Source organism: Peromyscus maniculatus, chromosome 7 (assembly GCF_049852395.1).
Source record: "Peromyscus maniculatus bairdii isolate BWxNUB_F1_BW_parent chromosome 7, HU_Pman_BW_mat_3.1, whole genome shotgun sequence".
NCBI classification, from domain to species: domain Eukaryota; kingdom Metazoa; phylum Chordata; class Mammalia; order Rodentia; family Cricetidae; genus Peromyscus; species Peromyscus maniculatus.
This window is the reverse complement of record NC_134858.1, coordinates 47,631,873-47,655,790: the sequence shown is the minus strand read 5'-3', so window position 1 is coordinate 47,655,790 and position 23,918 is coordinate 47,631,873. Positions and strand designations below refer to the sequence as shown.

Sequence of the window (23,918 nt, the reverse complement as noted above, 5' to 3'; positions counted from 1 at the left end):
CTGATATGGTGGTGCATTGAATCTCAGCACCATGAAGGAGGAGAAAGGCAAGCATATCGTATCAGGAACTCAATGCCAGCCCCAGTTAGATGAGAGAAAAAAAAAACCTAAGGATTAACAATCATCCTCCATTCTAGGTTTTCTACCTGCTTTGAATTATTGGTATAGTAATTGGTTTGTTGACCCGGTTTGGGTCTGTTTTTTAAGATCTTGAGTAATTGGGTTTGGAAGACATTTGCCTTTTTCCCCCTGCTTGCTCAGAAAGAGATCACATCATCCTTTAGGTGGATAGATATTTTTGTTCCTAATGACTGAAATACATCGATTTTATAAAGCATAAAGCTGTAAGCAAAGCACACGTGGGAAAACAAGATTGAGCAGCGAGTGACAACTGTCCACTTAGCTGTGTGTGCGTTTACAGGGTGTCACTTTCCAGTGAATGAGGCTCAGAAGACAGACTGAATAGGCCAGGATCAGCGCTCCCTGAAACCGCGCATGCGCAAGCTCTTTGCTCTTCCTCTGCGGCCTGCTGCACTTGCTGTGTACAAACTCCGTTATGGAGCAACCAGGCCTGGTAGTTGCCTCGCTCCTGTGCTGCTTCAGTTCTGCCTTCTGAGTCCACGGGGGATGTCTCTTGTGGAGCACTCCCCGCCTCCCCGCCCCGAGCCTGGTTCTGCTTCACAGTCCTCAGAAGTGCTCCCAGCAGTGTTAACCATCCAGATGTGGCAGAGGGTAGCATCTACTTATCTTCCCTGACCAGACTCTTAAACTAGGACAGAGGGGCTGGAGAGAGCGCTCTCCCTGGTTAAGACCGTTTGTTATGCTTGCGGAGGATCCCGGGTCCAGTCCTCATCACCCACACTGTGGTTCACAACCATCCATGATTTCAATTCCAGGGACCGGACACCTTTTGATCTCTATAGGTCCCAGGCATGCGTATGACACATTACACTGGTGCAGACGAACACTCATACACATAAAATAAAATAAAAATAGAAAAAACAAACAAAAGAAATAAAAAAAAAAAAACAGTGTTGGGTATGACAGAGAAACCCAAATTGAGACCTGGAAGGGAGCTGAGACACTGGGTTGAGCACTCTCTAACAGACGGGGAAAGAGGACAGAAGACGGCACCACAGCTTGTCACCGTTCACCTAACTTATTTGAAGGTCAGACCTGTTGGGTCTCTGGCCTCCTAATCTCATTTTCTTGTTCAGCTGCCTCTGCGCTGCCTGGCTGCCTCCCGCTACCCCGATTTCGTTGTGTCTAGGAATCTTCCGAGAACTATTTTGCCAGGACTGCGGCTTGCAGCAAAGTCAACATTTGTCACACCTTCCACACTGAACCTGGGATGAGGGACAAGCTGAACCGCCAAAGATAAATACGAAACTGCTCCTAGCGTGCTGGGGCAGGATTCACCGATGTTTGTTTTGGAGATGGAGCCCAACAGTGGAACCCGGAGAAGCATTCCCAGAGAACACAGTTTGTGTGTCAGCGAGGGACTCCCACCCCCACTCACATGACCAGGTGAACCAGTTTTTCTGGGGGAATCCCTGTCGACTTGGTAGCTACTCAGGAACTCCCCAGGTGTCCTGATGAAGGGGCAGCAGGCTCAGAAGTGAGACAGAACAGTTGTTAAAAGCCAGCTTCACTATTTGCTCGCTGACTGGGCAATATATTTCTCTCTCATCTTTCTCATCTTTCTCATCTTTCTTTCTTTCTTTCTTTCTTTCTTTCTTTCTTTCTTTCTTTCTTTCTTTCTTTCTTTCTTTCTCTCTCTCTCTCTCTCTCTCTCTCTCTCTCTCTCTCTCTCCCTTCCTTCCTTCCTTCCTTCCTTCCTTCCTTCCTTCCTTCCTTTCTTTCTTTTTTGTTTTGAGACACGGTTTTGCACTATAGTCCAGGGTGCTCCATGTAGCCTACACTGGCCTCCAATTCATAGCAATCCTCTTGATTTAGTCTCTGCAGTGCTGGAAATATAGAGTTGAACCTCCATCCTGAGCTTTTAATTTTCCTCTTTAGCTGTGTGTCTCCATCTGTCAAATGACCCACTTTCATAGAGCTAGTGTAAGGATTAAATGAGATGATTCATGTACAGTGCTTAGCACAGGCTAGCAGGTGTCACCAGTAAGAGAAAACCAATGAATAAAAGGTTCCTAGTGTTGTGTTCTCTCCATCAGAGTGACTGGAAGATGGCAACACCTGTTAAAATGTTTAGACTTCTGCAATCTACTCCAAACAAAACAGAACAAACAAAAACCCAGGGCAAAGATGCTGGTATTTAACAAAATATGAAAGGTCCCTGGTTAACTGCTGAGAGGTCAGGACAGATATTCAGTGACCACACAAGGAATGCTGTTTGCAGATATAAAGTCAACAATAGCAAAGGCTGGTTGTACCTGTCAGAGAATCAGGTCTGCAGGGCCGCCACATTGTAGTATTTAGAATACCCAGTTTTCAACAAAAATTAAAAAAGATACAAAGAACCAAAAGGTACGGTCAATTCAAAGGAGAAAGAAAGGCGGACATTGTTCCCAAGAAAGCCCAGCCATTGGGCCGAAGAAGCAAAGACTTGAAGTGAACGATTTAAAAACACTGAAAGTGGAAAAAGAAATCGTGACAAAAAACTAAAATCAGGGAAATTATTTCTGAATGGAGAATATTGGTGGGCAGAGAGAAATTATAGTAAGAAGCGAAATAGAAATTCTGGAGCTAAAAAGTGTAATAGGTAAAATAAAAATTTCAAGGTTCAGCCCCAGACTTGAAGAGGCAGGAGAAGTGGCGAATTTGAAGACAGCTCAGTTGAACCGATCTAGTCTGAGGAGCAGGAAGAAAAAGAAGAAAATGAGAGGTCTGTAGGACGCAGACGCACTCCTGGAGGAGAGGAGGAAGCTGGAAGAGCAGAGATAAGGATTGGAAACTACCAGAGCTGGTGAAAGACACGAATGTCCATCTCCATTCACCAAAGGACGAACTGCAGGAGATTCAAAGATGGGTCATGATCACGGCTACAGTTGACACCGCCGTAGTCATGGCCCCTAGGAACAGCACTGTGGCCATTACACCCTCAGTGAAGCACTGTGCTCATTACACCCTCAGTGAAGCAGGGGTGGTTTTATTTTGCGTCTCAGCCAGTTACCGGGCAGGGCCGACTCAGAACTTTGTCCTGCCTTTCACCAGCTCAGTGACCGCTCTCTCCTGTCCTGCCTCCCTCCCTTCTGACCGTCCTTGAACTTCCTAGACCAGACTGGCCCTGAATTTACCAGTAGTCCTCTGGCCTCTGCCTGCTGAGTGCTGGCCGGGGTTACTGGGGAGTGCTGCTTTTCTCTGTGACCAGGGCTGCTTTCGGACATTCTCTGACCCCTCAATCTTCTTATCTTCAAAAATGTACGGAACCACCAGGCAGTTTCCTGGCTAGCACATTTTTGTGACACTCGCTCATGCGGTGTTTGTGAAAGCAGCTAACAGAATCGGCACACAGACGATGATAATGTTACGAGGGAATCTCTTCATCTTGTGTGTTGGTTAGTTTTCTGTCAACTTGACCCAGGCAGGGTCATCTGGGAAGAGAGAACTTAAACTGAGAAAAATGCCTCCATCAGATTGGCCTGTGTGCTTACAACTCTGTGGAACATTTTCTTGATTAATGATTGATGCGGGGCGGGGCCGGGGTGTGTGTGTGTGTGCCACCCCTGGGTAGGTGGTCCTGGAATGTATAAGACAGCAATTATTAAAGGAAAACTTTATTTCTTATTACAGGCTTACTGCTAGAAATATTTTTGTTTCACATTGGATTATAAATATTACAAGGGTTTTTTTTTTTTTGTTCATTTCTTGGTTGATATTACCATCAAGGAAGAAGTAACCAGTTTTGACTACTTGACCAAATTGAGATTAAATTAACCTTGTATCTGTCCTTGAGCACGCACACACACACACACACACACACACACACACACACACACACACACACACACACAAAATTTCATTGGTAGTTTTAGAAACAAATTTGGGTAACACTTTGTATTTTTATCACTCATTTAAAGCTTATCTTTCGATTTAACACATTTATTATTCTTGTTCAACATATTGTTTATTTGACTTAGGGGAAAAAAAAATCATGTGTCCCGTCATTGGCTCCTCAGACATAGTTTTCATATACTTCTGCTCCTCAAAACCTGCTGGTCTGGGCACAAAGGGGATCTGCTAAGAGCCACGAGACTGTCACTCATTTCTCCTTTTTCCCTTTAGTCATGCAAGTCACAGAAGTTCTTTGTAACCTGAGTAGATTTGGCCAGAAATCTGAAATCATCTTGAAAGTAAAGAAGGATCCCCCTCCCACCCCCCAACCCAGGAGGCTCATGGGAATCCTTTGGCAATAAACGGAAGTTCAGATTGGCTGTCAGCATGTAAAACTGAGAGTCAGAACTCCAGGTTACAACTAGACTGGCCTAAGTATTTACAAAAAGCAGAATGTGTGCCCTGAAAGATCCTGGCAAACGTCTGTGTTGCTCAAATGCACTAATTCGTTCACATGTCTGTGGTCCGAGGTGGTGGAGCTGCACACTGAGGACATAAAAAAAATCTTCATTCACACGGCTAAGCACTGGCCTGGAGTTAGCTTTGGGAGGATGTTCTGTAGGTCAAAGATCGGCTTCCTCCGTCTCCTCTAGAAGAGGAGTTTGCTGATGAGAAAAACAAGCAGGATATGGAGGGCGCCTGCGAGGGGGCTGCCGAGGGCGTTGACGGCCAGGCTTCTGGCTGTGGTCTTGGCTGTGGTCATGGTTGTGGTCTGGCTCTTGGCTGTGGTCTTGGCTGTGGTCTGGCTCTTGGCTGTGGTCTTGGCTGTGGTCTGGCTCTTGGCTGTAGTCATGGTTGTGGTCTGGTTGGTCCCAGAAGTCTCAGGGGTGGGGGTCAAGGGTGCAGGTGTTGCTGGGGGAGAAGGAGAAATCAAAGAAACAGTGTTCTTAGACCTTTGTTGGGAGGTGGGTAGGCACTAGAAAAAGGCTGGCAAGATGGCTAAGCTGGTAAAGGCACTTGTCATGAGTTCAATTAAACGTAAAGGCTGAAGAAGAGAACTGATCTTAAAATGCTGTCCTCTGACCTTCATACACACACAATACTAAACTATATATATTTTTTCAAGACAGTAAAGCCAGAGATCATGAGCAAAAGTCAATCACTACTTCTCCAGTGCCTTGTGGGAAAGGGAGCTGTAGGCAGCTAGAAGGTTCAGACTGCTAAGTAATAAAAATAACTAAGCCTCAGATGGGTGGTGGCACCGCACGCTTTTAATCCCAGCACTCAGGAGGCAGAGGCAGGGGGATCTCTGTGAGTTCAAGGACAGCCTGGGCTACAGAGTGAGTTCCAGGAAAGGCTCCAAAGCTACTGTCTCAAAAAACCAAACAACCAAACCCCCTAAGCCTCTATCCTTAAGATCTGCATGGTCTTTTCTCCTGCATTTTATTTTGCTTATTTGTTTTTCAAACGTGTATAGTTCTGCCTGCATGTGTGTCTGTGCATCACATATAGTGCCCTCCAGGCTAGAAGAGGCTATCAGATTTCCTGGGACTGGAGTTACAGAGAGTTGTGAGGGCCACGTGGGTGCTGGGAATTGAACCTGGGACTTCTGGGATAGCAACCAGTGTTTTTAGCTGCTGAGCTGAGCTATCTCTCCAGCACCCACATAGTCTATTGAGATGAGGAGACCCACAGAATTTATAAAACATATGAACTTGTCATTGGTTGGGTAGTGTGCTCTCAAATATCTTCATACTCTTAACTCTAGTGCAAACATGACCCAATGTAGTACAATTTTATGATTTTCTTGCTAATTCCAAGGCCTTGTGAGAACTCAGATTCATGTAGACCCAAGAACTGTGACCTCTGCCTTAACGTTAGTGGGGGATACCCTATCTAGACAGGTATATAGAGATACCCTATCCTTGACTTTATTTCTCCGGCTAGCAAGCCACAGGCCATTTTCTCTTGCAGGTTCTGGCCGGACACTGGTTCTCAGCGATTATCTCTTAGAGAAGCAAAGAGAGCCAGGCCTGCACTCCTTGGGACTTGTCTGATGCCAGAAAACCTGGAGCTTGGAGCTCAGACACTTCAAGGGTGTCTCACCCTTAGCTGGGAGTGGGTAGAAGGGCACTTACAGGAAAGGGCAGAGACAGGATTGCCGGGACCTGTTGGCCAACAGCGTAACTGAAAATGGGAAGCTCTAGGTTCAGTGAGAGCCCTATCTCTAGTCATAAGAAAGAAAGCCACAGAGGAAGGCAGAGGACGCCCTCCCCTGTCCTCCCCATGTGCACACACTCCCCCCGCCCACTGCCCATTTTACTTTCTTCCCCTTTAGAACTTGGCAACAAGAGAAGGAAAATGGCCCAGGCCCAGGCCTCCTCTGCCTGCCTGGTGGATGCCCTCCTGCTCTGAGACGGTGTCTTCTCTCTCCAGCATTTCTCCAGGACATTCCATGCAGCTGAAGAGCAGAGCACAGTCATGGTCTTCCCCTTTTCTGTCATTCCCTGGTTTGGTTTGGGACAAGCGTCTTGCTCTGTGTATAGCCCAGGTTGGCCTTGAAATGGTGACCTTTTGGCCTTAGCCTCCTAACTGCTGGGAACTCGGGTGTACACCACCACTCCAGAACTTTCCCCTGATTTTTAAACTGTATTTTGTTAGGATAGAGCTAAGGGGTCCTGATTAGAAATAAACATTTCCCCCTCCATTAGCATTTCTGCAAGTGTTTTCCTCAAAAATGTCCTTGAGGGAGAAAATAACCTCAGAGAGGGAAAGCCACCCAGGAAAAAGTTAATACTGTCATATAATAGTTTGATTAGGCATAAGCACATTAAAACTTGTTGTTGGAAATAACTGTTCCATGGGTGCATTTGGTAGTAGATAACCTAAAGAAAAACCAGCCACATGCTGTGTTGTGTGTCTTTCAGTGCTCTGGGACTCAAAAGGAAGGCCTGCTATTTGGACATTGAGAGAGACTAACAGTTCTTGTTGCTCTCCCCCCCCACAACACCCCCCACGCTGGAGATTTGAATCCAAGGCCTCACACATGCTCTTGACTGAACCTTAGACTAAAAAAAACTGTATTGAAATGATCTCTTTAGTTTTAACCTAAGTCTAAGAAAAGTAGAAAAAGGTGTAAGATGTAGAATTGGAGTCCTCACTCTGCTCTGGACATTCTCTGTGTCCTTAGGGAAGTTGACTATCCTTCCTGAAACTTAGATGCTTTGGCTTCTTACAGGGAAATACGAGAAAAGGGAACAGAGGAAGGATGAGGAGCCCGGGAAAGTGTGAGCCTGGGGTCTGCACCCTGTGGAAGGCTGGTGGAAATTCCTGGTGGTGGCAAGAGTGGCTGAGCCTGTTGGGAACTCGTGAAAGGGCTGTGGAAATGACTTAGTAAAGTCCTTTTGCTCAGTTGTGAGGACCTGAGTTTGATCTCCTCAATCCCTTGTGAAAATTCCAGGTGTGGTGGCACATGTTTGTAATCACAGCACCAGAGAGGCCAAGAAGGCAGACTCCTAGAATAACTGGCCAACCATCCTACTTTGTGAGTCCCAGGCCAGCGAGAGACCCTGTCTCAAAAAACAAGGTGAGGATGACCATTGACCTCCATAAGCATGAATACATGCATGAACATGTATGCATGTTTGTGAATATGGATTTTTGTACTTGGTGAGCTTTAGTTTCCTAAGCACATTGTGTGTCTGCGCGCGCGCGCGCGCACACACACACACACACACACACACACACACACACACACACACGGAATAGAAAGAAAACCCGTGAAAGGGTCAGGATGCAGCTTAGCAATCATGTACTTTCTTAGTTTGTGCCAAGGTACTAGGGTCAATCTACCTTTTGCAAAAGAAAACAAAAACAAAAAGCAAGTTGACAAGAACTTATGACATTATTGTCATTTTTGTGATACCAGCTCTTTTTGTATAACTAGTGCCTTTCAATCCCACACCCTGCATAATTCCCTTAAAAACTGCTTGATTAAAGGTGGACCCTGTGAAAGCCTTTGTGAGTGGGGTTTCAGGTTCTGGGTGGACACTGAGAATAATGTTGCTTTTTCAGATTGGTGCCTATCTAGTACTGAACAGAAGTAGTCCCTGTTGAAAGAAGGGTTTGGAACCCCGGGTGACCATGGGGATTTCTGAAAAGTTGCACAAATCTTGGAGAGGGCTTTTGTTTTTCCACATGGCATAAAACAAAAGGTTGGGAAAAATCTCACATTAGGTATGAGGGTGGTGGGAAACTCAACTGATACTTGGGTAAAATAATTTTCCAGACTGCTTGCGTTTATCGGTAAATATACAAAGCGTTTGCAACAGAACTCACTTATCTGTTCCAGTCTCACAGATGACATCGTAGCTGTGCGATTGGCAGTGACGATGAAGACTCTGGAGGGCAAATCAGTGAGAGAAATGGTGAGGATCTTGTCTGTGAAACTCACAAGCTACATCTTAGCCTTTCTGAACCACCCCATCCTGTTAATCTCTTTTGAGCATACTTTTTATATGGCACAATAAGCTGATCATTAAATATTGACCTAGTTCATGTTGACTTGACTGAACTCCTCTAGGGTCTTAACTCTAAACAGCTCTCCCATCTCCCATCCCCACCAGCTTCATCATTAGGAACTCCCCACAGGCTGGTACACATATTTGTCCCTTGTTCAAGAGAATCTCTTTGTCTGTAATAACTTCCCTGGTCATATCTGTCCAGAAACTCAAGGATATCCTTCAAGTCCAGTCTCCCTCTGGTTAACCCTGACACATCTCCCACCTTTTGTTAACGATGAATTGCTATGAGCTTTTCTACCCACTAGAGGGCTGACTTCCGGAGGGCAGGCTCTGTTGTGAATAATGTCTGCCATACTGGAGTTCTTAATGTTCATTAAATGATCCTCAGAGCTCATCCTGTTGTTATTAAATCAGTGGGTCTACTATAACATTGGCCCTTTGTCTATACATTCAGCAGGTCACCAATGAAAGGATACAGTCTGTATACCAGTCACTGTGCTTGGTGTGAGCAGACAACAGTGAACCCACCAGTCCTGGCTCTTATGCTCATGGCGTTTATTGTGTCTTCAGAGACAGATTTCAGTGAATAGCCAGATAATTAGTTAAGGAGTCAGTTGTAGTTATGATGTGTGTGATGAAGTAGAGGAAGGCTGGAGAGTGTGTAACAGAGCTCTTTCTGAATCTACATGTTCGGGGAAAGCAGAGGAAGAATTTCACCTCAGTACTAACACGTGTGTGGGTCCTGTTTCCCAGGTTCACTGTAAATCCCACAGGCCAAGACCGTTGTCATCCCCTTTGGACCCTAATCAGCATCGTGTGCCCCCATGGTGGTATTCCTTGTGTCTCCCTCCCCTTGAGTCAGTCTTGCTGATCATGAGTGTGTACATTATGAACAAGCAGAGAGACTAGTGCATCGTAGTAAATGTGCAAGTGAGGATGGAGACTGCACTGTCTGTGGGCCTCTGCTGTTTCTCCTGCAGATTGTCACTGCTGTGTCACAGCTGGTGCACCGAGTGTGGTCAAGGTCCTTACTCTAAGTAGAACTAGCTGGCTTCTAAGCAACTGTTGCCATGGTGGGATTGGTAGTAATGGCTCCCTTTGGATTCTGCTTTCATTTATCACTCTGTGGGCACAACAGTGTCACCAGCTTCCACAGAGACCAAGGTGCTGACAGTGGACACAACACGCCATGGCTGCCCTTTCAGGAACACTGCGTTCTTCACAACACTTGGCTTCCGAAGCCGATGTCACACCATGCCCTCAGAGTGAGAGGCATCTGTTGTGAAAGAATAATGCCAGCCTCCAGGTGACTTCTTAGAGCCTCAGGGCATCCATTTTTTATATAACAGAAGGAAAATACTGTTATTACTCACTGTTGCACTTTCTCTCATTTGCACATTTCCAAAATGAGTGTTTTGTTTTTTTTTTTTTTTTTTTTGGTTTTTCGAGACAGGGTTTCTCTGTGTAGCTTTGTGCCTTTCCTGGAACTCACTTGGTAGTCCAGGCTGGCCTCGAACTCACAGAGATTCGCCTGCCTCTGCCTCCCGAGTGCTGGGAATAAAGGCGTACGCCACCACCGCCTGGCTGAGTGAGTGTGTTTTATAAATGATTCTCCACTAGATTTCTTTCTTTCTCTCTTTCTTTCTTTCTCTCTTTCTTTCTTTCTTTCTTTCTCTCTCTCTTTCTCTTTCTTTCTTTCTTTCTTTCTTTCTTTCTTTCTTTCTTTCTTTCTTTCTTTCTTTCTTTCTTTCTTTCTATCGTGTGTGTGTGTGTGTGTGTGTGTGTGTGTGTGTGTGAAAGTGGAAGGGGACTATCTGCAGGAAGGAAGGTAACTGAAGGGAAGGGGGAACAAGAGAAGGTAATGAGGGTGAATAGGAGCAAAGTACAATGATATACATGATGAAAATGTCATAATGAAATCTATTATTTTGTATGTTAACAAAAGATTAAAAAAAATTCACCAGTTTGAATATGGAGAACTAGAAAGAGTATCCCAGTCTTCCTGATTATATTGGGCACTGTGCATTGGGGTGTGGCATGTGTGTGTGTGTGTGTGTGTGTGTGTGTGTGTGTGTGTGTGTATATGTGTGTGTACATGCATGTGCATGCAAGGGAAGGTGAGGCAGACAAGAAGCGACGCTGCTGGGTTCTCCTCTCACATCCACAGTCTAATTTTAGTCCTAGTTAATGTGAATCTGTATAAACCTGTTATTAAAGAAAATTCAAAAGCCCCAAGTGAAATATGATCAGTCCTTACTGCAGGTTGATTTTGGTCACATCCTCAGAATCAGGAGCTATCCAGGTTGCCTGGAAGTTGGAGTTGTCTGAGGATGTCACTCGATAGAGGACACTGGTGTTGCACTGCTGATCTGGTCCAGCCCAGGAGCCCACCGTGTGGTTGTTCTGGTTCACTGCTCTCAGAATCACGGCACTGACGGAACTGTTCACAGGAACGGACACTAGGAGGACAGGACGAGGTAGCAGTTAGTGTGAGCCAAGCAGAACCAAAGCGGAGTGCGAACAGGGAAGTGACAGAGCATGGACAGCAGGGTCCTGTTTCTGTAAAAGAAACTGAAGATGGCCCAGAAGAAAAGTACAGAGATACTAACAGGGAACCCAGTGCGTCATACACCTGTAATTCCAGCCCGTGGGAGGTGGGGAGTTGAGGATCATGGGTTCAGTGTCCTCCTCAGCGACAGAGACGTTTAAAGCCAGCCTGGGCTACAGATGATTTTAATATTCTTCTTCATGCTTGTTTTTTCATTTTCCAAATAGTCTCCAGTGAAAGGCGGTTAAGAGTCTGATCATCCTCTGGCCATGGCTCTGCTACACACTAGGGGACAGATCCTAAGAGTGAATAGCTTAGCCTCTCCTCAAGGGTAGGTACCCCTGAAAAAGTTACGAGGTCTCCTAGGAAGTGCTTCAGGAATACAGAGAGTATTGTTGCTGAGTAAAAGCAAAACCTTGCTCCTGACCCCAGAAAGGCTGATTCTCTTGTCTTGGTTGTTGAAGGTGGGGGTGGGGTAGGACAGCACTTGGGGTACCTGTGAGACAGTGAGGTCTGAGCCACAGAGTCCTAATCCAAGGACCAATCAAACAACCCCTAGGGGGGTATTCTCTACCTGATGAGGTCTGAGACCCAGCCTGTCTGCACTTACAGGGGGCCCTTGCTGATCTCTGTTAATTTCAGCATGAGGATATATCATTCTCTCTGGTAAATGCTTTGATATTGGGGTGTCTCAGTCGTCTAAAACTCCTTCACAAAGCAAAGTGAGTGGCTCACATAGCACAATAGTCAGACAGTCTTGGATCTGCATTCTGGCTCTGGTACTTAGAAGCAAGACAAGTTACCTCTGGGTCTTGGTTTTTTTCTGGCTCAGTGGTCACTGTGCACAATTTTTGTTTTTTTTGAAACAGGATCTCATCCTGAGCTGGACTCAGGTAAGGCTGAGGATGACCTTGAACTCCTGCTTTTCTGTCTTGTGTACAGGCATTACAGGTGTGTGCAGCTGTGCCTAGTTTACGAGATCCCAGAACCTGGGATGTGCCGGGCAAACACTCTACTAAATAAGCTATATCCTTAACCTCTACACATTTTTTTTTTTAAGTTCCCATTTTGTTGCTCTGGGTCTGGGGAACAATGATATTATCCCTCATCATCTGGGATGATGCTACCTATCAGTAAAGGCTCCTGAGAGGATCGAGGAAAAGATGCCAACATGTGGTTCATATTGGACAAATTGTGAATGTTATTACTAATTATATTTAAGCACATTATATTTCACTGGCCTGGTTTGCTTGCCAAGAAGGTCAGCTGATGCAAATCCCATAAGCCCTGACTCACTCAGAGAGGAGTTGACTTTTGTCCTACATTTCTGCATCTTGGTGTGGCGGAAGGTGATGCGCAACAGAGTCATTTAGATAGACAGTCATCAATCCTCTTAGCTCTCCAAGGGTGTTTTCTCGACTGTTCCTTTCTCCTTCTCCCCTTTCACTGCAGGCTTAAGCCTTCCTTCCTTCCTTCCTTCCTTCCTTCCTTCCTTCCTTCCTTCCTTCCTTCCTTCCTTCCTTCCCTCCCTCCCTCCCTCCCTCCCTCCCTCCCTCCCTCCCTCCCTCCTTTCTTCCTTTCCACTTTCATTCTGTGGATTTGTGGCCTCAGTCTCTCCCTCAGGATGCCTTGCAACATGCGGTGACCAGACCAGACGCAAGTGGGAAGTGTGCCTTTCCACCTAGAGAACCGAAACATTTTCGCCTTCACCGTCTTCCCTGTCAGAGACAGTATTCAGGACCCCAAGAGCCTAGCCTCCCTCTTCTGTCCGCATTCCACTCTAGGGACAGCAGCTGGTTCCCACCTCCCCGCCCCCACCCCCAGCTGCTCTGCACCTGGCTCCTATCTGACCCACACCTGGGCCTGGTGTTTGTTCATGTCTGGGTGCCTGTCTGGAACCTTCCTTTTTTGTTATCATTCACCTTGTCCCCACTTACACCCCCAGATCCTGCTCTCATCCTTCCTCTGGACTAACTTAGCTCTCGTTCCCCCTCATGCCTGAAACATTGACATGCTGACTCTAGAACTGAATACTTAATTATGTTTTATGGTTTCATTGGTGTTGGCGTCTGGGCAGCCCAGGGAAACTACTACTTTTGATCGATCCTACGGCCCTGCATCCGGCTGGGGTGGATGTAAACTTAGTGGTAGTGTGCTAGCGCTTGTCTAGCATGTTCTAGGTCTTGAGTTCTGTCTGTAGCACTTAAAAAAAAATCCTTTATTCAGTGGAGTACAAGGTTCTTAAAGCTGGAAAGTTCAGGAAGTAATAAATTACATCCTTCTTGTCCATAGAAGTGAACAATGAGGCCGAGGCAGGCCTAGCATAGTCTTAATGTAAATTCTGCGGGTTTCTTTCCTGAACAGATCCAGGGAAGGTGCTCTGAGGTGTTGGCTACGCTGTAGCCATTTATACATGGCTTACCAGTGTTGACCCAATGCTGAAGTGGAAAAGGATTTCAAACCAAAGCAGGGGAAGTTGGCTGACCCGGTGTTTATTCGGGGTCTCTGGAAGGCCTGAGTCCCACCATGACATTCTACAAAGGGACTGGCCAAACCTTCTTTGTAACTGTAGGGTGGAATTCTGCCCTTCTCATCCCCAAGTACAGAGAGCATTTTTGACCCTCAATTTAAAGTCTGAGTCAGGTTTACCTCAGAGCTCGCTGGCTCGCTCACACACATTTTGGTTTGAAATGGAATCTGATAAAGAGCAAAGCAGGTATAGGCATTCAAGGAAGTGGAGTTCTTTTCCCCTTCCCTGAGGCTACAGGAACAGCTGTGGTTGCCCTTCCCCGACTCCCCATTGTCCTGTTTCCCCCTCCTGCCTCCCTCTGCTCAGAAAGGCTCCGGCGTCTTCATCTTATCTTCCCCTCGGTAGACTTCTCTTTCTCCCATTTCAGCAGCAGACAGACCTGCCTGTCTCCTGATGGGCTATTTTACATCAGAGGCCTGCAATCGCTCTTGCAGTAAGGGATTCACACACACACACACACACACACACACACACACACACACACACACACACACACTCACCTAGCATTCATCTTGAATTACAGACTTATCTCCCCTGCTCTGGTATGAAAAGACCCACTTTTCAAGGGAGAGGAGGGCGTGTGTGTGGAGGGGTGGGGGTGGGGGAGATGGGGCACCATCCTGTTACAGCACGAGCCCTTGCTTAGGCACAGCCCCCAGCAAACAGTAGAGAGACAAGCAGGATGAGTGTGGGAAGGCCTGGACGGCATGGTGGTTCACCTGCAAGGCTGGGCCTCTGCAGACCAGGGTACGGCCATAACCAGGTGGTCTCTGCAAAATTTGCTTAGACTTTTAAGGAAGGGTGAACGTTACATTTGTTTTCCCCTAAAGTATAAGTAAAGCTAGGTAGAAAGCATTTTCCTTGACTAGTAGGTTTGACTAATTAGAAAGCTTATTCTTCAATTTGTAGGTTTTGTTGAGTCCCCAAAAGGAAAGATATGAAATACTTTCCAGACACCTCTAAGAAAAACGTTAGGAGAAGACTGAATAACCAAGGGTCAGGGAGCTTCTGCCGCTTGTGGGCAGTGAGTCCCCAGGAAGTCATTTAACACCTCTGCACTCAGGGCTCCTCACAGATAAGGTGGGCTACTGATGTCTTCCTCTAGCTCCCATGGTTTTTCCCATACACCAAATGCAAATCATCCCTCCTGGTGTTCTTGGGGTGTAGCCATTTTGTCAAGTGGATGTGATAGGACTGTAGACCACAATGAAATCCCTCAAAATAACATAACATCCCTTTAATACGTCTGTCCAGGTGTGATCTGGCTGGGGCTCAGTTAATCTAGGCCCTGGGGCTTTATGCCACCCGTGGTTCAGTTATGGACAGGAAACTGTGGAAGTAGTCCTTCCAATCCACTCTCACGTATGAATCAGCACCCCCTCACCCCCTCATTTCCCATCCTGTTCACACACACACACACACACACACACACACACACACACACACACTCACACACGTTGAGTGCAAGGACGGAGGGGTTTGTTCTGAGAGAACAAAGGACAGCGGAATGAATGGCTTTGACTCACCTGTGTAAGTTCTGTTCCCGCCGGAGACCCCAGCCTTAGTGCTGATTCCCGGGTTGTCAGAGGTGAGGACTGTATCCAAGGCCATGCAGGGGTCATTATAACTTGCAGAAAAGGCGGGAGAAAAGCACAGAGCCAAGCACAGGAAAAAGGCACGGGGTACAGCCATGGTCCTGGTCCGCTTGGTTGCTGGGCTTGGCAGCAGTAGTAAGACTGAGTAGGAGTGCGGGGCTCTCCAGTTTATATGCTGTGGGGCCGGAGCTTCTGGGTGAGGTCGTATGCAAATTTCCCTCCCTCCCTCCCTCCTGGAAAAAAAAAAAAACAACTGCCTTCTGGAATTTGGCCCAAGACATCACCAGGAATGAATCACCAGCCTCCACCTTCATGTCACCAATCTTCCTTTACCAATTCCAGTTTTGCTCAAGAAGAGGACTGGACAAATTATTGTGCACGTCCGTCACCTCAGCACCTGACATCTGAGGCCGTGGAGAAGGCTAATGGGAAGTGGTAAACGCCGAGGAGTGGAAGTCCACAGTTGAGTAATGATCCTGTAGGTGGCCTGTTTGGAAGCTCTGCCTTTCTCTGCAGAAACTCAGGCATGGGTGCCCCCCCCCTTTTTTTTTAATCTCAAAACATTGGATAGCCTTTTCTGATGCTCCTTCAATTTCCAGTTCATCTCATGACTAGCCTAGAGCTGGATTTACTTACTTATTTTTCAATTACACTTGTTGGCGCCGGGAGATAGGAGGATGCATGGACCACAGCGGGTGTGGGGAGGTCAGAGAACAACTTTCTGGAGTCATTTCTTTCCTTCCATTACATGGGTCATTAGGTATGAAGGAACTCAGGTTTGGTGGCAGATGTCTTTAGTCACAGAGCCTTCAAACCTGCCCTACTTATTTAAGACACTGTCTGGTGCACTCTAGGCTTGCCTTGAGTTCTCTGTGCACGAAGATGACCTTGAGTTTCTTTGAACATATACTCTTTATTTTATTTATATAATTTTTGAGGCAGGGCCTCACTGTGTAGCTTTGGCTGGCCTGGAACTTGCAACACAGACCAGGCTGCCCTCTTAACTCCCAGAGATCTGCCTGCCTCTGCTGTCTGAGTGGTGGGATTAAAGGCGTGTAAGGCCACACTCAGGATTTACTTTATTTTTAATTACACGTTTGTGTGAGTGCGTGTGGGTATGTATGTGTGAGTGCAGTTGCCCTGGGAGGCCAGAGGTCTCAGATCTCTTGGAACTGGAGTTACAGGCAGTTATAACATGGGTTCTGGGAGCAGACCTCCCTTCCTTTGCCAGAGCAGTAAGAGCTCTTAACTACCAAGTCATCACTGCAGCCCACGACCTTGAATTTCTGTTCCTCATGCTTCAACATCCCAAGTTTGGGGGTTATGGGAGTGAACCATCACACCCAGTTTATATGGCACTGGACGTTGAATCCAGAGCTTTCTATAAGCTAGGCAGACACTCTACCAACTAAACACATCCTCAGAACCCTGTATTTCTATTTATTTATTTGGAAAGAAACAGATTAGGTCTGAAACTTCCCTCCATAGAGCCTGAGCACAAGGAAATTATTTTTAAAAGTCAGATAATATTTTTTTTTCATATCCCCAGTCGCCCTAAAATTTTATAATTTACTCACTGAAGGAGACAAGGGAGAAGTAAGTTACTTTGTGAGTAGAAAGGAAATAAAAATACTATTGAAAGGAAATAAAATACTATTGAGCGGGGCAGCGGTGGCGTACACCTTTAATCCCAGCACTCGGGAGGCAGAGCCAGGCAGATCTCTGTGAGTTCGAGGCCAGCCTGGGCTACAGAGCAAGATCCAGGACAGACACCAAAACTACACAGAGAAACCCTGTCTCGAAAAACAAAACAAAACAAAAAACAAACAAACAAAATACTATTGAATCAAGGCAACAGTTTTAAAATTTTTGTTAATTAATTTGTGTCTGTACCTCCCCTCCCCGCTTCAGAGCAGAACTTGTGGGAATCTGTTCTTTCCTTCCACCCTGCTGGTTCTGGGTCTTGAACTAAGTCACCAAGCTTGGTGGTAAGCACCCTTTACCTGCGGAAGCATCCTATAGGCTCTGAATTACAATAATATTTTTAAGTGTTCTTTCAAGAGGAACATGGCATCTTGGGGTGAGGACCTTTAAAAAAAAAGTCTGTTCAACATCAGCAGTGAGAATGTTGTCAATAATGATCAAAATCTGCTGTTTACAAACCTCTAGAAATTAACCAATGGTTTTCAAATAATCTGGAAACATGCATTTAAAACAGATAAGTTGAGTGTCATTGAAAACAGTGACTGCAGTGGCAATTTAGCTTGTCTGGACCCACTAACCTCATCTCCATGGTGGCACAGAAATTCACAAATTTACTATGATAATTGTGGACACCAGAAAACTAGTAGCTGATAGAAGAAGCCAGCGTGGGTTTGGGGGGTCTTCCAAAATAGGCAGATCTCTGGTGTGAGTACTGTCTATGTGACCTCTCTGGAATCTGCCTGTGGAATTGTGTTCTTAGGACTTATAATTATGTTGACTGGATTCAGAACTTTCTCTAGGAACAGCCTATTTAAATAGGATGTTGGTCAAAGATAGTGAGTGGGGATTTTTAAGCGTTGTCTTGAGGCAGTGATTCCATTTGGGATCAAGAGATTGAATTAAGAAAAAGAAACCATGAAAGATATTCATAGTGAGTTTCAAATGCTCCAACGGATACTTGGGAAGCTAGGCTGGATGTTTGTGCGTGGTTCCGCCTGTGACTAGGAAAGGGCCAGAAAACCCCTCTCCCCTTTGACACGTGCTGAGACTCTCACAAACAGGAAGAGAAGGCTAAGGTTAGAGTCATAAAACTGCCCAGGGGCCACAGAAGCCATGCCCCACCTGCAGAGGGAGGGAGGGAGGGAGGGAGGGCACTCAGTGAAGCCTGGGAGGACTCTTGGTTAAAATCCTGAAGGAAATTTCTGTCTGTTCAGGAGTCGGCCAGTAAGTTAATTAAATGGAGCCTGGGGGGTCATGCATGCTAAGGAATTCAGACTGTAGAATCAATTCAAGAAACTCAGGCACCAATAGCAGCAGCAGCAGCAATAGACAACAGCTGAAGGGAGGGGGAGGGGATTTAGGACTCAGAGTTGCAAGTCATAGTTTCTGAATGTTCAGTCTTCAGCAAAGAGTTAGGAGATGGAGCTGGGAGAGTACCTCATTGATAGAGTGCATGCCTAATATATACTACACTGAAAAACAAACAAACAAACAAACAAACAAACAAACAGAACTACAACAACCCAAAATGTGACCCATAAAGAAGGAAAGAAATCTCTCGGTACACTAAAACTGTAACTGAGGGGATCCAATTGTTATATTTAGTAGATAATATATAATATAATGAAAGAATTGGGAAACGTGTCTAGTGAATTAAAGGAAGGTACATAAAATTGTGCCTCATCAAATAAAGAGTAACGATAAAGAGACAGATAAGGTTTTTTAACCAAAAGGAAGTTCTGCAGCTAAAATTGCAATAATAAATTAAATCAGTTAATTTTTGAGATCGGATCTCACTTTATAGCCCTGGGCTGCCCTCAACTTGCTATGTAGACCAGGCTGGCCTCAAACTTACAGAGATCCACCTGTTTCTGCCTCCTGAGTGGGGAGCTTAAAGGCATGCGCCACCACAGGTAGCCCCTGTGGTGATTTGAATAGGAACGGCCCCCATTGGCTCATATAATCGAATGCTTGGTCATTAGGGAGTGGTGCCACTGGACAGGGATTAGGAGGGGTGGCTTTGTTGGAGGAGGTGTGTCACTGGGAGTAGGCTTTGAGGTTTTAAATACTCAACCCAAGCCCAGTGTCTCTCTCTTCCTGCTTGCCAATCTGAATGTAGAACTCTCAGCTACAATCCAGCTCCTGCCTACCATAATGATAATGGACTAGACCTCTGAAACTCTAAGCCAACCCCAATTAAACATTTTCCTTTATAAGAGTTGCTGTGGTCATGGTGTCTCTTCACAGCAATAGAACATCGACTAAGACAGCTTCTAAGAATAAATTATTTAAAAACTACTAAAATTGGACAACAGATTTCAACGGCTGTACAAAGTTATCAGTAAACTTTGAGATTGCTCAATTGGCCGGGCGGTGGTGGCACACCTTTAATCCCAGCACTCGGGAGGCAGAGTCAGGTGGATCTCTGTGAGTTCGAGGCCAGCCTGGTCTACAGAGCGAGATCCAGGACAGAGAAACCCTGTCTCGGGGGGGGGGGGGGGAAGCAAACAAACAAACAAACAAATTGCTCAACTGAATGAAGTTAACAAGAGGAGTGCAAGATTTATATACTTTTCTTTTCTTTTTTTTTTTTTTTTTTAAAGATTTTATTGATTTATATACTTTCAAACTACAAGGACCCAGAATATTCAAAATGGTCTTGGAGAAACAAAATAGTACGTGTAGTCAATACTTTCTGATTTTAAAACTTACTACAAAGCTGTGATGAGACAGGATGCTAATGGCCTATGTACAGCCATATAGATCAGTGGAGTAGAGGTAACCCCCTGTGTTTATGAGCAGATGAGCTAATTAGTGTTTTCTGGTTCTTAGACTTATCCCCAGGTTTTGCACATGCTGGGCCAGTGCTGTACCACTGAGTTACCCTACCCAGCCCTGACCAACTGATGTTTTAACAAAGGGAGCAATGTAGTTCAATGAGGGAAGAACAATGTTTTCAACAAGTGTTGTTAATAACTGGATATCCATATGCAAACAAATGAGGTTGGACCATATATAAATCTAAACTCTTGGTGGACCAAGAATTTAAATGTAACTATGAAACTTGTAGAAAATGTATAGCTGTCTGGCCTTGGTTGGGACAATGGTTCCTTAGATGTACTGCTCAATCTTGAACAGTACATCTAAGTACTCAACTCCAGTCAGGGAAAAAAAAAATAGATAAATTGGACTTTATCAGAACTAAAATATTTTATCAAAGGGCACTCTAAAGGAAAGTAAAATGATATCCTGCATAATTGGGGAAAATGTTTATGAATCTTATGCCTGATAGAAATAATGTGTGTGTGTAGATGGGCAGAGTTTGAATACTTTCTCCAAAGAGGTAGCTGTGCCCGATAGGCACATGAAGGACACTCAGCAGCATTAGTCATTAGATAGATGCAAATGAAAACCACACTGTCATCCAACACGAGACGCTACAATAGTGTTGCCGAACTTGAGGGGGTCACAACCTGTGCCCCAAGTCAGATCTGGCCACTTGCCCTCAATAAGCCAATTAAAAGAGTTTAATTAAAGTGGAGAACAAGAAAAGGAGAGGGATTCAATGTGGCCACAGTGGGAAGAAGGACAGGAGGTTCACTGACCCCTCAGGTCCCAACGTGGTCACAGTGAGTAAATATTCGTTTCTGCTTTGTGCTTTTTAATTTAGCTCTTTTAATTGTCTTATTGAGGATGGGTGGCTGGACCTAGGCTTGTACACAGATTGTAACCCCAAAGTGGGTAACAATGACTCGCTTGTTGGCACGGTATGGAGACCCTCCCTGGAATACTCATTCATTTCCAGCAGAAATATCAAATGATGTGGCTGCCATTCAAAAATGTTTGTCATTTAATCAGTTAAACACAGAATCACTCCTGTATGGCCCAGGAACTCCCGTCGTGGGTATTTATCTAAAGGAATAAAAACCACAACTCCCTGCAAATATCTCTGCAAGTGTGTTCATAGAAGCATTACTCCCGGTAGCTCCAAATCAACTTTGAATACATAGTGAATAAATACACAAAATATGGAATATTTTTACCATAGGCTATTACTTAAAAGCAGGAATGAAGCATTGATTCAGCCACTGCCAGCGGAGAAACCTTGGATAGATTACACTTTGTGGAAGGAGCCCGGCATAGAAGACCACATATGGAGTGATCTCACTGATGTGAAATGTCCAGGTCAGGCAAGTCTGCAGATACAGGAAGTGGTTACCAGGGCCCGGGGGAAGGTGTGATAGAGAAGTGGGTGCTAATTGCTTGGTTGCTTCCTTGGAAGTGATGGGAGTGTTCTGGAAACAGTGGCAGATGATGGTGAAATCCTGACAATGAACTAGTGACCATCAGAGTGAATTTTATGGCCTGTGAATTTCATCTCAATAGCATTTTTATTTATACTGTGTGCTCTGTAGGTGAGCTGGAGCCGCAGGACAGGGCAGCTGTTCACAACACTGACTTTTCCCAACCCATTTAAACTTTAGTCTCTATGGTTTGTGTGTGTGTGTGTGTGTGTGTGTGTGTGTGTGTGTGTGTGTGTGTGTGTGTCGGCGGGGGGGGGGGTGAGGTAGGGACTAGGAATTAAACTCAGGGCCTTGAGCTTGCTGAGCATGGGGTCCCACTACCCTGAGCTACCCCTCCAGCTCTGGTCTTTTTTTCTGGGGATTGGGGTGATAAAGACAATTCTGGATATTTTTGTGAATACTAAGTGAAAGCTGTGTGTGAGTTGTTTTGAGGAGTGGGGTAGGCTGTTAGAAAGGATTTGAAACAAGTTAATTTGCCTTTTCTCTCCTTCCCACCTCCCCTCCCTCCTTCCTTTCTTCCCTCTCTCCATTCTGTAGAAAGTTGACCAATTGCTGCAGGCCCACACTGGTCCCTCTGGGAAAGACCACTATCAGGGAACAGACAGCATTTGTCCTCCCAAGGCCAGAGTCTAAAGTCTCTTCAACTCACCAGAAGTGGTCGGAGGCAGGGATGGCTGGTCTGAGGAGCCCTGGGTTTTGATCTTATCTCCTAAGTATGTCAAAGTGTGGTCGTGATGTGCCTAAGAGCACGAGCCTGAGAAGCCAAGAGGCTTGAGTCAATCAGCCGGAGCCTTTGTCTGATTCCTGTTAGAGTGCCACATTTGCAGGAGTGTGATATCCAGGTTCAAAGGCAAGAATGCAACACGATTGCTACCCAGTGAGGCCCTCTGGTTTTGTTTGTTTGTTTGCTTAGCACCTTGGCAGGTCACTGTGCTCACTCTATGGAGAAGGACCAAAGGGGAAGGAACCAGAGAGCCTCTACCTCTCAGTCTGTAGATGCTGGTTCAACGTGCCTTTGACTGTTGCCTTAGAGTGACGCATTTTCTGGTCCCGAGGATAGCCTCTGCTCTTCAGGGGGATAGTGGCCAGCCAGCATTTTAGAAGATGCAGACTATCCTTCTCATTGCTCAACAGAGTTCACTCTTAGATGTCACATTAGGAAGTTTAACCCCATCTTTCCCTGAGAAATAATTTTCATGTCGCTCCTTCATGTATGGTTGAGGAAACAGGACAGAAAGATGAAAGAACTCACCCCAAGCACAGATGTACATGGATGTTGGCCTCTTTCTACTGGCCAGAGTTTCTCTACTGTGTAGCACCCAGGCTATAGAGCTCTTTTAGTGTATAGCTTCTTGATGATTTACCTCCATTATTGTAAAGATCCCATACTGTATAGCTTCTCTGTGGTATAGCTTCCATATTATATTGCTCCCATATTGGATAGCTCCCATTATGTAGCTCCCCTAGGGTATGGCTCCCATATTCTATAGCTTCCATACTTTACAAAATACAGCATATTTTAATTTGCCACACGTGTACTTTGCAGTACGTCTGAGACTCTTGCCTAGTCTACTTGCTGTTTGTAGGCCTTAAAGTTGACTGTGACGAGAGTCAGATGTTACAACTTTGCTCTAGGATTTCGCTGGTCACATCTGTGTCTTCATTTTATGTGCTGTGATTGTTGGGTGTTTGGTGAGGAAACACTACAGGCAATTATCAACTCCACTGCCCCCAGAGACAGTCTGGAAAATTCTTCACTTGTCTTTATGAAATGATAGAAACAAGAGCAAAAGGGTGAGATTTTAAGAAAGAAAACAAAATGTACTCTGTTTATTTGGAACGGACAGTTTTTGACTGCCTTTAATTCTGGTTTCAATCCCCCCCCCTTTTTTTTTTAACTCATCTGAATTTACCTTTTCAAGCAGAATGTGACATGGACAAGACATTTCCATTCATAAGCATGATCAGTTACTTCTCATCCAGCTTTACAGCATGGGGAAGTTAAGGTTTTGTTCCCCAATACTTTGCTGTGGAAAAGAAGCTGTGGGGGGTTCTTCCCACCAACTTGTGTCAGCTTAACTTATTCCTAGAGTACTAATACATGCTAAATTAACCACAGGAGATGGAAGATTTAACAAGTGGATCCTACCGGATGAAACTCAAGCCATTTTAAGTTAATTTTTCTCGTAAAAATTAAGAAGTATCTCAGAACACTTTGGTAACAAAACAGTTTGTCTACCAAGAAATCCATCTCTACCAAAACACTTTGGACTACAAGGTAAACAAGACCTTACACTAAATTTTACAATAAAGGGGCTGGAAACCACATGGTGGCTCAAAACTACCTCCAAATCCAGTTCCAGGGACCTGACACCTTCTGACCTCCGCAGGCACCAGGCACGCTTGTGGTGTACAGACATGCTCATAAAATGAAATAAATCTGTAAAAAAGGTTTTACAACTAAGGAGGGGTTGAGGGAGACGAGAATGAATATGGTCAAATATATTGTATAAAATTCTAATAAAAACAAGCTAAAGATATTTTAAAAATAAATTAAGTAAGCCAAGACAAAACTGGAAAAAGCATTTCTAGCTTTGTTTTATTGCCTAAGGCATGGAGTATCTCTGGACAGTAGAAAGAAATCCTCTCTACCTCTCAGTGATCAGGCCTTAGAGAACCTTAGCATGCTAGCACAAA

At 45.2% G+C, this 23,918-nt stretch overlaps 1 protein-coding gene and 1 long non-coding RNA gene across 2 annotated transcripts; one reads left to right on the top strand and one right to left on the bottom strand.

Annotated features, from left to right (window-relative positions):
- The first annotated feature begins 1,217 nt into the window (after nt 1-1,217).
- On the top strand, nt 1,218-7,778 carry LOC143274081 (uncharacterized). The gene is made up of 2 exons (XR_013052473.1): nt 1,218-1,527; nt 7,478-7,778. It is a non-coding gene; the product is annotated as an uncharacterized LOC143274081 (long non-coding RNA).
- Nucleotides 3,725-15,377, bottom strand: Plet1 (placenta expressed transcript 1). Its single transcript, XM_006972373.4, has 4 exons — nt 15,145-15,377; nt 10,798-10,999; nt 8,356-8,417; nt 3,725-4,929 (listed from the first exon to the last, which is right to left on the bottom strand). The coding sequence occupies exons 1-4, from the start codon at nt 15,308-15,310 to the stop codon at nt 4,667-4,669; spliced, it is 693 nt and encodes a 230-aa protein (XP_006972435.1). The 5' UTR covers nt 15,311-15,377; the 3' UTR covers nt 3,725-4,666.
- Between the last annotated feature and the right edge of the window lie 8,541 nt (nt 15,378-23,918).

Excerpts from the sequence above, each read along its gene's own strand:
- Plet1 (XM_006972373.4), bottom strand. The coding sequence starts at position 15,310 with ATGGCTGTACCCCGTGCCTTTTTCCTGTGCTTGGCTCTGTGCTTTTCT. Across the intron at positions 11,000-15,144 it reads CGGGAACAGAACTTACACAG|TGTCCGTTCCTGTGAACAGT; the intron begins GTGAGTCAAAGC and ends CTGTCCTCCTAG. Across the intron at positions 8,418-10,797 it reads GTGACCAAAATCAACCTGCA|AGTCTTCATCGTCACTGCCA; the intron begins GTAAGGACTGAT and ends TTTGCCCTCCAG.